General features: G+C 39.9%; 1 protein-coding gene across 1 annotated transcript in view; it reads right to left on the bottom strand.

Moving 5' to 3' along the window:
- The window catches only part of LBR (lamin B receptor), a 28709-nt gene that overhangs the window by 4481 nt on the left and 7802 nt on the right, over positions 1–16426 (bottom strand). The window contains exons 4-11 of the mRNA XM_061160137.1: positions 14129–14212; positions 13266–13458; positions 11670–11866; positions 9295–9349; positions 5787–5978; positions 4995–5098; positions 3952–4077; positions 812–980 (exon numbers count right to left, since the gene is read on the bottom strand). Of these exons, the coding sequence (XP_061016120.1) occupies positions 812–980; positions 3952–4077; positions 4995–5098; positions 5787–5978; positions 9295–9349; positions 11670–11866; positions 13266–13458; positions 14129–14212 (1120 nt within the window). The remainder of the gene's footprint in view (positions 1–811; positions 981–3951; positions 4078–4994; positions 5099–5786; positions 5979–9294; positions 9350–11669; positions 11867–13265; positions 13459–14128; positions 14213–16426) is intronic.

Here is a 16426-nt window from a genome sequence, read left to right on the forward strand (position 1 = left end):
GGTGACTGCAGCCATGAAATTAAAAGACGCTTACTCCTTGGAAGGAAGGTTGTGACCAACCTAGACAGCATATTAAAAAGCAGAGACATCACTTTGCCAACAAAGGTCCGTCCAGTCAAGGCTATGGTTTTTCCAGTAGTCACATATGGATATGAGAGTTGGACTGTAAAGAAAGCTGAGTGCCAAAGAATTGATGCTTTTGAACTGTGGTGCAGAAGACTCTTGAGAGTCCCTTGGACTGCAGGGAGATCCAACCAGTCCATCCTCAAGGAGATCAGTCCTGGGTATTCACTAGAAGGACTGATGTTGAAGCTGAAACTCCAATACTTTGGCCACCTGATGCAAAGAGCTGACTCATCTGAATAGACCCTGATGCTGGGAAAGATTGAGGGCAGGAGGAGAAGGGGACAACAGAGGACGAGATGGTTGGATGGCATCACTGACTCAACGGACATGAGTTTGAGTAAACTCCAGGAGTTGGTGATGAACAGGGAGGCCTGGCGTGCTGCATTCCATGGGGTCACAAAAAGTCAGACACGACTGAGTGACTGCACTGAACTGAATAAAATTTTAAAACAGGTGTTTTGTTCAAAATGATGTTTAAATAACTACTGAAGAACCCAAGGATGAAGCATCCATTCTCTTTGCAAGATGCAAGAATCTTTTTTGACTCAACTCATCCATCACAGATTATTTCATACTTGAGCTAATCATGGCCATTTAAAAGGGCACACTGTAAATATGTAGGTACCACAGCACAACAGACTCAGTACACACTATTTAATACACAGAAACTGAAATTAATACTCACGTTTCAGAGCAATGATTAGAGAAGCCATTGGCCACGACAGTTCATTTGGATGACTGACTAAATAAAAGGCCTGGAAGCTGTAGATGAATGGAACCCACACCAAATCTCCAAAAGCCAGCATGAATCCAAATCCATCATGGATAATGTCCATGGTTGTCAATAATGCTTCCTAAACAGGTACAGAGAAGGGAAAAAAATGTTTTAAAGTTTGGGGAGAAAAGCTTCTATGTTTAAAGTATTCAAATAAAGTACTAATTTACAGTCAAATTTACAAAAGGCTAAAGGAAGGTGGTGGTGGTTCAGTCACCCAGTCGTGTCCGACTCTTTGTGACCCCATGGACTGCAGCACACCAGGCCTCCCGGCCCCTCACCATCTCCGGGAGTTCGCCCAAGTTCATATTCGTTGCGTCGGTGATGCCGCCCTGCCATCTCATCCTCTAAGATGAGACGCTAGAGCAAACCTAAAACGTGTAAAGGCGGGAGTGGGGACCTGTCTCCCTTGGCAGAGGTGTCACTCTGCGTCATTCCGCCTCAGCCCCTGTCACTCCAGCCACTCCCTCCACGATCCTGAACCACAGAGCCCCCCAGGCCTCTTCTGGCCCCCCGCCTCTGCCGGGAACACCCTCCTCCACCTTCAGCTGAAGCCTGGCCTGCACTGCCTTCCTCAGCCCACCACTCGCTGAAGCCAGCCGACTGTCCTGTAACTCGGCGGCTCTCTCCACTGGACGGGAAGATGCGGGCAGCGCGGGTTTCCTCCTGCCACCGCAGCACCGAGTACAGGCGCACCAGCCTAGCTGACGATGTTCAGTCACGAAGTTGTGTCCGACTCCTTGTGACCGCAGAGACTGCAGCACGCCAGGCTTCCGAGCCTAACTTCTGATCATAATCTAGCGTGTCAGGCAGCTTGTCCACACTACCCGGCATCACGGGAAACTGCCTGCTTCACTGCTCAGGGTAAGCTAGGACCTGAACACACTCTCCTGTGGATCTGGTTGGCATGAGCCAGAAACCCGCAGGCCCTCAGCTCTGGAAGTGGAGATGGCATCCTGTCTCAGGGCATCCCTAACCTGCCTCAGACTCCAGTACTCAACACTGACCAGAAAAATTAGCAAGTATAATCTCTATTAAAGAGTCAATGTTCTAGGGTAAAGAAAAAGAGTGATATCTCCAAAATGCATTTTTTTTTTTCTTTTTCCAGAAAGCAAACAAAAAGACCACAGAACAGAAAAATGATTGTCACAGTTTCCGGGCCTGTTGGTTCACCCTCTAGTCAACAAGCCTATTCTTTTGCACCGGGGAGCAGATAAGATAGCACACGAAGGGGGACACAGAGAGGAAGAGCCAGGATACAAACACCTGGGGCCAGGAGGGGCAGGAAGGACCATGAACCCCACCCAGTGCCCGGGGACTCAGGGCTGCAGGACAGAAGCAGAGGCTCAGAGGAAGGGCCATTTACATTCAAGTTCATAGTCTCCATTGCTCAAGGCATGCCACGTTAACATGTAGAGGAACTCCTATCACTCAATCAAATAAGAAAATTATTAAGCATCCACCAACTGAACAGCAGCATGCCAGATACTAAGGAAAACCATAAAATCAAGTCTCTTCTTCAAGAAGCTAACTATAATCTGGCTGAAACAGTGATGACTTATTTAAAAAATAACTTCCCAACTTTAATCCACTACCCCGGGTGAAAAACTGCCTTAAGAGTTTTGCCTTAAGACACAATCATTAAAAAAAAAAAAAAAAAAGACACAATCATTTTTTGTTAATTAACAGAAGTCAATGTTTGTTTCAGTCTCTAGAAAATATGAATTTCTAAGTCACTTAAAAAGTGACTTCCATGACAAGACAGAAAACTAGAAGGAAGAATTACTCATCATCAGATAGGAATTAAAAAAAAATAATCTCTGAGGGAATAAAGCAACAGAGGAAATATCATCTGACTTGTAAAACATATCCTACCATCTTCTGAGCATCTATTTACTACATAATCAAAGAAAGACCTACAACTGGCAAGGTGAAGTGCATTTATAAGAGCTGATTTTTTTTTAACTTCAGAAGCATGTTTAATTTTGAGCAGACTTGGAATTTTCAGAGGACTCTGTATCAGATGCTCCCAACATCTTTGCAGTTTCCCAGGCTGAGCCCAGGTCCACATTTAGTGGTAGGAGCTCAACAAGAGTCCAAATGTGGCTACCTGTACTCGAGGTCTGCTTACCTCCAAGAGGTCCTAATCTCCTCCCAAAGAAAAGGAAGATTATCGACATATGGGTATCAAGTTTTCAAAGTCGCCTTGACTGAGTATGACCAAATGACACAATTTTTCAAAAACATCTTCAAGAAGGACCCTCTCTCAAAATGTCAACAGACTGCCATGAACACTTGCTTTGGAACATCATGATGAAGGACCATCAATTTTGTTTTTAAAATTGAAAGAAAATTTAGAATTTTGAGGAGATGATTACAAAGGTAACAGTAAATGATAAAACAGTTGTAGAACAGACCCAAAGAAGATATTGTTTTCAAGAGTAATATATTTAGGTGAGACAGAGACTAGCAAACATTGCCAGTCTTCAAGTAGCAGAAAGAACTGATCCTGTATCAATGCATGAGAAAAGCCACATGTTAAGAAATCAGCATTATTTAAACTGGTTTCCTCAATGTATCATTTCTGATTTTATATCCATGTGATTAGAGCTGTTCTTTGTATTCTGAAACACCAACAATAAAACAACTCCTCCAGTATTTAAGAACTAGCTGCTCCTTGATAATCCAAAAAAGACTATCCTAATTCAATAATAGGATTGAATTGATCCACCCATTTTCATCCATTAGAATCACTACGAAAGTTTTATTTGTATGAATTGGTCACACCCACCAATTCAAGATCCACAGATCTTAAATATCTAGCAGCTGACAGAGCTGCTGATACACACGGACGCCTACCATCTGTTAGAGCTCGCTGTGTGTCAGCTCACTGCGTCACATGGACCCACATTTCATTTAATCTTCATAAGCCGTGGAGGCAGGTTATGTTCTCCTCACCTTGTGTGTTTAAGTATCTGAGGCTTGGAGGAGTCAAGTCACTCACCCACACCCAATGCCATCTGACTCCAAGGCTCTTAAAAATTACTTACCTCATTCCAGAGAGCATCTACCACATACAGGAGCTGGAAACTGTTGACCAAAATCATTGCTAATGATGGAACAGTGCGATTCTGCTCCTTCATCTCAGCCAAAAGCATCACCAGGTTAATGACCACCTAAAACAAAAGGGGCAGGTACAGTTCCCAGAGAGAAAGGTGGTAATTTCCCAGCTGAGAAAGCTGCAGACACACCTCACTGAGAAGCCACCATCAGTGATAAGACACACAGGAATCCCTTGCTAAGATGTACTGAGATGGACACTTATTCCGTGGTAGTCTTGCCAAAGACACAACCTACTCCAATCATGAGAAAATGTTGGACTAACCCAAATCTAGGGGCCCTCTTACAAAATGAGTACTCTTCAGAAGTGTCAAAGTCATGAGAGACAAAGAATGACTAAACAACTGCTACAGACTAGAGGATGCTAAGACCAAATAACAAACAAATGCACTGTCAGACCCTGAAGAGAATCCTGGAACAGGAAAAGGCCAACAGTGGAAAGACTGGTGAAACTTGAATAAGGTCTATGGATTTAATTAAAACTACTGTAAAAGGTGAATTTGTCATTCTTTTTTTTTTTTTTTTTTTTTTCCTTTTTTAACTGCTATTCTTGATAACTATATTATGGCTCTGTCAGACACCAACACTGGGGAAAGTGGTGAGAAGGAACTCTATTTTTGCAACTTTCATACACGTCTAAAATAAGGTAAAAGTATATTTTTTTTTAAAGGAAGAAAAATATATTTTTTCTTCATAAATTCATCTACACTAATATTTTCTTACATAAACACAAACTGATATAGTCAAAATAATACAAACTCTTTTAACATTTAATAACCTATAATAGGACATCTTAACCCTTTGGACTATATTTAAAGTAAGAAAATATTTGAAGTAGACAAATGTATGGAAAGTTATAATTATTCCTAAAAACATACCACCTATAAGCTCACTTCAAAATTGTCTACATTTCTTTCTAAATGCAAGACTAATTTGTACTACTGAATTGAAATTTAAAAAAAAAAAGACATACCCATCCAATCAATCCGGGACGCAATTCACAAAAGTACTTGAGATCAAAAGTACCAATCCGAGGGTTTAACTCCCGGCCAATGAAGAAATCATAGATGGCATTTCCTAAGAAGGGAAAAGTTTTTATCCAAACGGCATTCCAAACCCAACTATGAGACTTTAAAACTGCACTGCTGTCTACTACCCAGGGTCACAATTCAGTCATCTCCCAGAGCCTGGCAAACAGTCAGGGAGGACAGGCAGGGGGTGTCGGTCCCATCTGGAAATATCCCCGCTGCTGCAGGCATGGGACCTATGGGGCCCAGATTCCTGGATTTTGAGGGAACTGGAGTTTTTTTTTAATGTAGACTCACAATTTTTAAAATAAGTCACTTAATTTTTTTTAATGTTCTTAAATACTTTAGGTTAGAATTGACCAATTTATAATCTCTATTATTTGATTTTTTTAAAAAAGGAGATATACTGTTTCAAACAAAATATATGCCATAAATTGTTATAACACTAATGTTAACTGAAATGCTGTAACTTATTTAAATGTCTTACTGTCATCAAGTGACTAAAAAAGGAAGAAGAAACAAATAGGAAAGCATGAGGGGAGAATCAAATTTTCTTCCTTTTATTTTTCTTAAAATTATTTTTCATCTTTTTTTTTTTCCTATTTCTCATCTCTCATCAACTGAAGAAAGAAGAGAATTCTATGAAAGCCTAGAATTGGATGCTGGGGGGGCCAGTGGGGGTGGGAGGGCACGTTCATGGGAGGCACTCGTGGGACCCACAGCCTAACGCTGCTCACCAGAGCTGGCTGGCGACAGTTCATCCCGGGGCGCTTTCAAAGCCCTGGCATAGAGGTAAACACTCAAGCCCACGGCAAAAACAATGGCTGCAAGTGCAAACTGAAGGAAATGACGGTACACATAATAAAGCTCTACATTCCAGAAGAAACACGCTCCGACGAGTGCAGATGTCAGGATAAAAGCATAGAATCCTTTAAAAAAAAAGGGGGGGGGGTCAAAAAATTAATGTTAACCCCAGGGTTCACAAGAGATTTATACCATTATAATGCAACATTATAATAATAATATAATAATAATGCAACATTATTTTTTAAAGTCTTAGTTTCATTATCCAGGCTAAATACACACAAGTACATGAACAAGCAGTGCCCTGAGGTTAGCAGTCTTCAATATAGATGCTACATCTCCCATACATACTTATAGCATGTTAATTAATAACATAATTATTAATAATAATAACATATTTTTCATTGTGAATAGTCATCTGCTTTTAATTAAGAGAGAGCTGAAAAGAGGTGCACCAAAATTTACCATAAAAGAACCTCAAAATTCACGTGGTCCAAACGCTCAGGCCTGAAGTCAAATGGCTAATTACTGACAGAGCTGGGCCAAACATACCTTTTAAAGCCCTAGGGTAATCTTGGTTATAAATTATGAATATTTTTACCTGAAATAATTTATCGATATTGATCTCAAAGGACCCTGAATTGTACTCTATCTCCCAAACACAGATCTCAAGAGCCTGCCCTCAGAGAAGAGACCCCAACACGAATGTCCCCTACAGGGCCAGGCAGGAGACTGAGGGGACCGGCGGGCTGGAGACACCAGGAAGGGACTGCTGGGGCCCAGAGACAAAGTTCATTCCAGAGTAAAAGAACCCACGAGGCCCCACGAGAGGAACCCCTGTCCTGAGCTAGCCCTGGTACAGCTCAACAGAGAGAGGCTGAGTGTCTGCTTTTTCTTCTGACCCGAGGAATAGTTTTCCTTTCAGGAGTCGAGTGTCTGCAAAAACTGTCCTCTAAGTCGTCAAATCGCATTTGGATAAAAACAGTCTAACACAGAAAAGAGGTAGATATTATAAGAATTCTGAAAGGGGGGTGGGAGGAGAGTTTAGGAGGAAGGGGACACATGGAGGCCTATGGCCAATTCATGTCAATGTATGGCAAAAACTATCACAATATTGTAAAGCAATTATCCTCCAATTAAAACAAATTTTTTAAAAAATTAAAAAAAAAAAGAATTCTGAAACCAAAGTTTTTGTAAAGTAAAACCATCATCTCTAATTAACTATTTAAATCCACGTTTTCCACATATCATGTTTACTCTAAAGAGTAACTCTGTAAAACATTCATTTAATGCTCATAAAATTTATGAATATTAAAAAGAATGGTAGATGAAGCAGTTTCTTGCTCTTGCTCTCTCACCTGTGTGGATTAAATTATTCAAAACATCTTAGGACTCCCCTTAGTTTATAATGGTAAAATCTTATAATACTAGAGTGAGAGTAATCAGATGAGGAAATTTTAAAAAGAAGGATCAAGCAACTGCTCCAGCCACTGCCTGCATGCTCTGCCGGCTCCAAGCCCAGGACTACTGTGCTCAGCCTGGGAGGAGCTGTGCCTTCAAAGGGAAGCAAAAACAGAAAAGAGCACTCAGAAGTAAATGGGTACCTGGAGAGAAGCCCACAAAACACAAACAGTGACAGACCTGATGGCAAGAAGTGAACACCACCCCATCCCTCCCCAGATTCAGCCTCACCGGGGAAACAAGGCATGGGGAGAAGGTGTGTCGGAGATTCTAACCCTGGTTCCAGAAGCAAGGAATCTGGTAAAAGTAAACGGAATATCTGACAGGAGCAGCAAAAAAGTGTTAAGCAACCACCATGGGTCAGGTGCTGAGCTAGGCTCGATGCTTTACACACTTGTCACAAGAGGCATCTAGAGCATCGCTGGCTTCCCCTCTGAAGCCCGGCAGAGGGACTTCCGATTCAGTGGATGCTGGGTGAGCCACTGAAAAGAGCAGCCACAGTCAGACCGGTGAGAAGTGACAGGATTAAAACAGTCCAAGAATTAAAATTTATAATAATAATTCCCAAGGAAAGGAAAACAGTCTACTCAGTCTAGTTAAAGTGGAAAATCATTTAAGGATAACTACCCTATATATCCCTGGAGGAAAGCATGGCAACTCACTCCAGTATTCTTGCCTGGAGAATCCCCATGGACAGAGGAGACTGGTGGGCTACAGTCCATGGGATTGCAAAGAGTCAGACACGACTGAGTGACTAAGCACAGTGCAGCACACTATACATACATTTATTTCTTAAGTTAATGAAACTTCATCAGTCTTTACACGGCAAAGGTGGGCTGATCCTCTTCCTCAGCACACACTCCGACCACAGGAGGGGCTGGATCAAGAGCGACAAGGCCCTCTTATGGATGTTCAGTGAGACTTCCACTCCATCCACTCAGAGCTCCCACAAAAGAGCGCCTCCTACAGGCCAGTCACTCTGCTGACACGGAGGGTACCACAAAGACACAGCCAAGTCCCAGCCCACAAGCCACCTTCTCGCGGGGAGACCCCCCGTGAACAGACAAGCACGCTGATGTCTGGAGGGCCTATCACAGAGGAAACTAAGGCAGGGCAAAGGAAAGAAAGGGACCTGAGGGCTTCTCTGAGCAGACAGACATCAGAGATGAGGCAGCTGACCCTGAGGGGAAGTTTTCCAGGCAAAAGCACTGAGACTATAGCCTAGAGATGGCCCACAGGCCACTGGCCAGAGCAAATGAGCAAGAACTCCCAAGAGCAGGCGTGGCCAGGAAGCCCACATCAGAGTAGGACTTCACTACACGGAGATGACTCAGGATGATAAAATGCTTATGCAAAACTGCTTCAGTGAATGATAAATGCTATTAAGAAAATAAAACCAGGGCTTCCCTGGTGTTCCAGTGGTTAAGAATCCAACCTGGAATGCAAGGGATGCCACCAGTTTGATACCTGGTCCAGGAAGATCCCATATGCCGCAGAACAACTAAGCCCATACACCACGACTACTGAGCCTGCATGCCCAGCACCTGGGATCTGCAACTCCTGAGTTCACTCATTACAACAACTGTTGAAGTCCACACACCTAGAGCCTGTGCTCCAAACAAGAGAAACTGCAGTGAGAAGCCTATGCACTGCAAAGAGAGTAGCCCCTGCTCACTGAAACTAGAGAAAGCCTGCGGGCAGGAACAAAGACCCACCATAGCCAAAAATAAATAAGCAAATAAAAAGAGAATAAAACTGGAGAGAGGGAAAGAGTGACTGAGGGGCTTGTTACTCTACACAGCATAATTTTGACATACTGGCTGCAGGTATGAGCAGTTTATTTGCATGCCCTTTAGACTACTAAGAAATAATTTACTTTTTACTGCTCTGGTGCAATCAGCTTTGATCGTTTCAAAGAGTACAGCACCCAAAAGTCTGTGCTATCAAGTCATCAATTTGAGTCTTAAAAAAAAAAATTACCATTTAATCTGTACTTGAGTCTTCTTCCATCAGTAAGAGGTGTTCCTTCTACAACCTTAAAAGAAAAGTTTTGTTTTTTAATTAAAAAATTTAAAAAGCCCATCACTCTACCATGTGTGTGTGTGTATGTCTTGTAAAATCACCTAAATTTCAATATGCCCAACAAGGAGGATCATCTTTTGGTGGGAAAGTTTAGTAACAAGTTTCAAAAATCTTTGCAGTTCAAAAACCTTTGGTGAAGTAATTCCACCTTCAGGAGTTTATCTCAAATACAAATCTAGTAGTAACTTCTCTGTGTACTCAGACTATTGCAATAACCACCCTCCCCCAACCATCCCATGTCCCACCACAAGACGAGATGTGTTTTCAAAAACCTGTACATCTAGTTGACCTCTAGCTCAAAATTCTTCAATGACTCCCCACTGCTTACAAAGTGGAGTACAACTCCAGCACCTCACATTTGTGCAGTCCTTTCAATCAGGTTCAACCCCACTCACCCAGTTCACTATAGCCCATGTATTTGATGGCAGGAACTCATATACTTACTTGTTCTGCTATTTATAAATATATGCTCACCCAGTTATTCAATCATTTCATGTGGTTCTTTTATCTCCAATAAGAGACAGTGAGCATGTTCACTGGACCATATCATCCCTTCATCTGGATCACCCAGAGCATCCCCATATAAAAGGTACTCAAGAAACACACTTGAAAGGGATGAGTTAAAAAGTTCACTTGCCCAATGGCAACTAAATTTTAGTCCCCAAAATATTCAGAAACAGTGCAATTCATTATAAACTGTAAAATACTAATATGGTATCATTTGTCTTCAGCCAAACTACTATACTCTTTCATTAGCTATGAAAGGGAACCCAGTAGAAATGTAGTATCTGAGATCACAGGATTAGCAAAACCACATGCTAATTTCAAATGATTCCTATCTATTAAAGGTATCTAACAACTCCTGTATTGGGTTTTAGTCTGTGAAATATATATATGTGTGTGTGTATATATATATATATAGAAATATATTATATATATTATATAGTTCTTTAGAAATATATATTTATATATTATATGTTTAAATTATATATATTATATATTTCTATATATTTATAAATATATTTCTAATATATTATATATTTCTAAATATATTTATTTAGAAATATATACATATATATGCTGCTGCCGCTGCTGCGTCACTTCAGTCATGTCCGACTCTGTGCGACCCCATAGATGGCAGCCCACCAGGCTCCCCCGTCCCTGGGATTCTCCAGGCAAGAACACTGGAGTGGGTTGCCATTGCCTTCTCCAATGCATGAAAATGAAAAATGAAAGTGAAGTCGCTCAGTCGTGTCCGACTCTTAGCGACCCCAAGGACTGCAGCCTACCAGGCTCCTCCATCCATGGGATTTTCCAGGCAAGAGTACTGGAGTGGGGTGCCATCGCCTTCTCTGAGATATTTGTTTATTTAGTTAGTTAGTTATAAATAAATATAAACCCCATCAAAACTGCTTTTCTCAATAAATATTATCTAGTTGACCTCACTTTATCTAAGTTTGTCTGAACTTGTGGTTTTTACTGTAGAGTCTTATTACAAAAATATCTGAAAATTCACATCACAAGAATCCTCTCTAGGGTCAATGTTATGGTGAGGTATCAAAGTATTTAAAGGTTGCAGCTCTAGCCTCCTATCACTGGCATTCTCCAATCCCAATAAAACTGATCCTTTCATTTACAGACAGTTGGCAAACTTGCAAAGCCCTAAGAATAAGATCTTTAAATGAACTATTTATTCATTAAGGAATCTCATGTTCTTTTAAATATATCCAAGTAGAGGATCCTACTGAAAGAAAAAAAAAGACTATACTCAGCACTGAGGACAAGTTTTAAAGACACTGCATGAGTTTGAAGAGAACATTCAATGGTCCAGATAACAAATTTCTGAGATGAAAATTAGAAAACTCCTCATATTTTAAAAAGTAAAAGAAGCAGACTAAAGTCCATTGAGCTCAGTAGCTTATCAACTGATAATTTAAAACTCTGCACAGGAAATGACATATAGTGAGAGGAAACTTTTTTCTTCCCCAGCAACCTCTGCTATTACTCAGGCTATTTTGCAGAACAGCTTATTCTTTTCTATTTGGTTTGGAAAGTTACACAAGAACCGTTAATCAGATTCTTAAAGTTCTGCTTGATAAGCAAGTGTTACAGAACACAAAGAGTAAAGGTTTAACAAACTAAAATTTCCAAACTTGGGTGGTTACGACCATCGACAACTTTTAACCTTAAAACTACTATCAATATCTTCACATAAACATGGGAGTGAAAGGAAGACCATCTCATTACACTACGCCCCAACAATACAACCTTACCTTTCCAATTGGCAGTAAGTGGAACAGAGCCTGAAGAAGAAACCAGAGGAGGTAGGCCCCAAAGACTCTGGTTTCCCATAAATCACCCAAAGCTGGCAGTGGAGGTGGGAAATTCAGAAGACCGGGCTCTTTCTGTTTACACATCAACAGCAACAGGAAGAGGAAGGCCGGCAGGCCAAGCGTGATGAGAAAAACACCTGTAAATAATCAGTGAACATTCAAGGCTCTTATTTCAATCCAGGCTAGTTTGTTTTATTTTTTTTTTTCAAGAATCACTTGAGTTTCTAGTGAAGGTCAGAACTCAAGTCTGGCTAGCTGTTTGAAGCCAATGTCTAATGCCCCATGAGACAGTCCTCATGTCCACCTGTTACGTCTTCTGGGAAAGCAACCACGGGCATAAAAGTGGTAAAAAAACAACACACCCCCAGCATTGAAGAGCTAGATTCCACCTCGGAAACCAACCTCTAAAACATTCAAAATCCAACCACAATGGGAGTAAATATGTTGAGATTCCAGCAATCTGAAGACTGGAACATCTAAAAACTATCTATCAGTCTAATCTTTAAAAAACAAAAAACTTTATATCCCTAAGTCTCTAACAATTAAACCAGTATCACACTCAGGGCTTCCCTCGTGGCTCAGCAGTAGAATCCTCCTGTCAATGCCGGGGACGTGGGTTCAATCCCTGATCTGGGAAGATCCCACATGCCACAGGACTAGAGCCTGTGCCCCAAAGTCCTGGAGCTGCAACTACTGAAGTCCATGCCCCTCGAGCCCGCGCTCCGCAGCAAGAGAAGCCACCGCAAAGAGAAACCCAAGCATGGCAGCAAAGAGCTGCCCCTGCCCACCACAACCAGAGGAAAGTCTGCACAGTGATGAAGACCCAGCAGGGCCAAAAATAAATGAGTAAAATTATTTTAAAAAAATAAAAACCAGTACCACATTTATGTAGCATGCACGCAGACTGTTAAGCAATGTTGGACATCATCTAGAATTATAACTTATAAAATACAAAGGAGTTAAGCCATGCAGAATTTTGAACCATTTGACCAAGAAGTCCTTTCTTGGTATAACCTCATAAAACCTCACCAACTCCACCCACTTAATAACTCCAAGCCTCTGAACACTTCAGATCTTTGACCCTCAAAAGCAACCTGTCTAGCAGGTAAGGTAGACACCATGACCCCATTGGAAGCATACAGCTTATTCCCAGTGTTACTGCCAAGCCAGGCCTTGGCACCATGGTCTGATTATTAGCAGATTTCCCAATCACTGATCGTTCACTGTCCTTCCTACATACAACTATCATGCCAACCTTCCCTTCGTCACTTTACACTTCTTTGCTCAAAACCTATTAAAAGATCACTAAAAGTTTTACATACAGCCACAAGGGCACCCTTTCTCCTCTATGATAACTCTCCAAAATGCTCCCACTCAGGCCTTTGCACCTGTTGTTCCTTCTAAGTGAAAATTCTTCCCAGGCTCACTACCTGGCTGCCTGCAGGTTTCTTCAGAGAAACGCCTTTCCTGCTCACTTTATAGCAATGACCACTCGCCCACCCTACCTGCCCTCCCCAGGCTGATTCTGATGCCTACCAGGTACTCCTCCAAACTCTAAGTCCTTCGACTGTATGGCTGTCACTTCAGAGGTTCTCAACAACGCAGGTCTTTTTGTGACAACTTTTTCTTCCTTCGAATCTACTTCTTTTAATGTGATCTCTTCTCTTCTTGCACGAAGGCTATACTGTGTAGGTACATAACTACTCTCTTGTGACAAATGGAATTTTTCCTATTTAAAAAATAAAAAGTATTAAATATCTATAGTCAATAAGTATCATGAATGCTACCACATTAACTAATTCAGTATCTTAATATAGCCATATAAACTAATAAATTTGTTAAATTATATTCAGTCTTTTTTTTTTTAACATTTTATTTTGTGTTGGGGTACAGCCAATTAACAATGTTGTGATAGTTTCAGGTGAACAATGAAGGGACTCAGCCATACATCATATACATGTATCCCTTCTCCCCCAAACTCCCCTCCGGTCCAGGCTGCCGCATAACCCTGAGCGGAGTTCCATGTGCTATACGGTAATAGGTCCTTGTTTGTTAACCATTTTAAATATAGGGTGTACCTGTCCATCCCAAACTTTGTAACTATCCTGTCCCCGGGGCAACCAGAAGTTCATTCTCTAAATCTGTGAGTCTCTTTCTGTTTTGTAATTCAGTTCCTTTATATCATTTCTTTTTAGATTCCATACATAAGGGATGGCATACGATATTTCTCCTCTGACTGACTTCACTCAGTATGACAATCTCTATGTTCAGTCTTAATTTAAGGACAGAATTTTAGAAAAGATTCTAGGAAACATGATGGTTTTCAATGTGCTTCTTTAGAGAAAGTCACTTTAACAAAGAAAAAAACTGCCCAAGAGATAAAACGAACCATTTCATACCTGGGTGGTTTTGTGAGGTATATCATTCCCCTCGATGCGCTCAGGCTCCCCATTATATCTATTGATGCTATTTCCAAATGGCTTCTAAATTGAAGAATATAAAACATTTTAACCATAAGAATGGTAATTTAGCAAAAGGGAACATGATGGTAAAAATTCAGTATTGTGAAACCAAGCAATAAAACCAATCAAACATTTTCACAGCCTGAACTCAAGAATTTCAGCCTATTTTTGCTAAGAATGAAATGGAATAGAATTGACTAGAATTTCCCAATCTTCAAAAGATTGGCTCTGAGAGGTTTCTATTGCATTGGCCAAAGAGTTCTTTTGGATTTTTCTGTAACATAACATCTTTCATAAAATGTTTCATCTTTTAAACAAAATTAGACTAAATCTTAAATTTCACTATTCAATAACAGATACTCTAAATAATAGGAAATGAAGAAATAGTGGGTACTTACAGAGTACTACTAGTAATCTGTGAACTGCCTATTTTCTCAATTTCATCTACCTCATTTTTATTTAACCTTACATTTTCTCTCCCTAATTCTCTTTTCTCAACTCAGTCTCTTTCCCTGAATGTCATTCTCTTTAAGCAGTGGAAGGAATTTCTTATTGATGGTAAAAAGGAAGGACTTAAATTTACAAAACATTTTTCAGCAATGTATGGCTGAAATCTGTAACTTTGCTCCTTTAAAGTCATAGACAGATTATACTGCTAATAAAGCAATAGGAGGAAAACAAATTAAAAAAATAAATATATCCTTTGAGGGGCTAGCTATCAGAAGACAACATTAATAGAGGACCAAGTTCTAGCTCAAATCAAGGTCTAACTGAGCAGTGACAGCATTCAACATATACTCGAGTTTATCAAAGTGCCAATGAGCCACTTAGCAGTGGTTTTGCAAATGTCCAATATGTCATCCACAGCAACCACAGTGTAATTCTGTAACACCGCTAGTCAGCTGACCCTAAACTGTAATGACGGCAAATTGACAGGGTATCCACGCTGAGGCAAAATATGCAAATATCACAATCAGGAGTCAAAAGGATGACATGACGTCAAAGCTACGTGCAGTCTAAGTACAGTCTTTCAAGCACATCACACCATCCTCAACTCAGCAATGAGTCCATGGTGAGCCCAGGGCTCAACTGGTGAGGAGCAAAGCTAGTCTGTAGCTCTTGGGTCACCAGGACTATAAGGAAGTTACACTGTAAAAAATATAGTGGTCATTAAAAGCTAAAAATGACATGTGACAGAAAGCATACAACATTTGTTCCTTACCCTGAGTCATCTGACTAGTAAAGAGAGCCACTAACAAGGTTCAAACTCACTAGTAATCATCAAAATGCAATTTAAAACAGTGAGTTGAAAATCTCTGATGATCATATTGGCCAAAAAAAAAAAAAAAACAACTAATAACTATTATACTCAGAATGAGAAAATAGTCATTCATACCCTACTTGAACTGGTATAAACTTTCTTGAAACAATTTGGCAATATGCAATAAAAGCCTCAAATCTACTCTGTCCATCTGACAGAGCAGTTCCACTTATAAGATTTTATCCTAAGGATATATCAGATGTGTAAGAATATTTGTTTATAATAATGAAAATTTAAAAGGAAAAAAGCTAAATGTCTATCAACAAGGGTGCTAACAATTATGTTACCTCCATACAATTCATAGTAAATCCAAACAAAACTGTACAACAACAAAAGTGATGTAGGAAAATATAATAGATGGTTATTCGCAATATCTTAAAATTTTTAAATCTGACTACAAAACACTATGTAATAATCCAGTTTTTTAAGGTTATTAAAAACCTGTGTGCATTTTATCCAGTAAAGAGGTAACATTAAGTGAAGAGAGTAAACAATGAAATTTATTCAATTCTATTTACTTGTAATTTTGATTTGGTCTATGATCCAAAATATTCATTGTGCGAAGTCCTACAGGTTCTGCATACCCTAATATTTCTAACCTTGAACTGTGAAAGTAATTCAATTAAAAGTGTCATCTTTGAGTACAGAAGGTAATTAAGTACAGTGATGCTAAACAAGAATGTTTTTATACCATATATTATGTCTTTCTTTTCTTTTAATTTTTTAAATTTATTTATCTCATTATTTTCTACGTGAACTTTAATTACTATAAAAACTTAGTTCAATCTATAATTTGCCTCTATTTAAAATTTAAACACTGCTTTTTTTCTTTTAAAACCACAACATTAAGTAACACTCAAAACTTAAAAACGTTCTTTTTCATGGCACTTAAAAGCATTATACCTTCTATTCTT

The sequence above is a fragment of the Dama dama genome, chromosome 14, assembly GCF_033118175.1.
Source record: "Dama dama isolate Ldn47 chromosome 14, ASM3311817v1, whole genome shotgun sequence".
Lineage (NCBI taxonomy): Eukaryota > Metazoa > Chordata > Mammalia > Artiodactyla > Cervidae > Dama > Dama dama.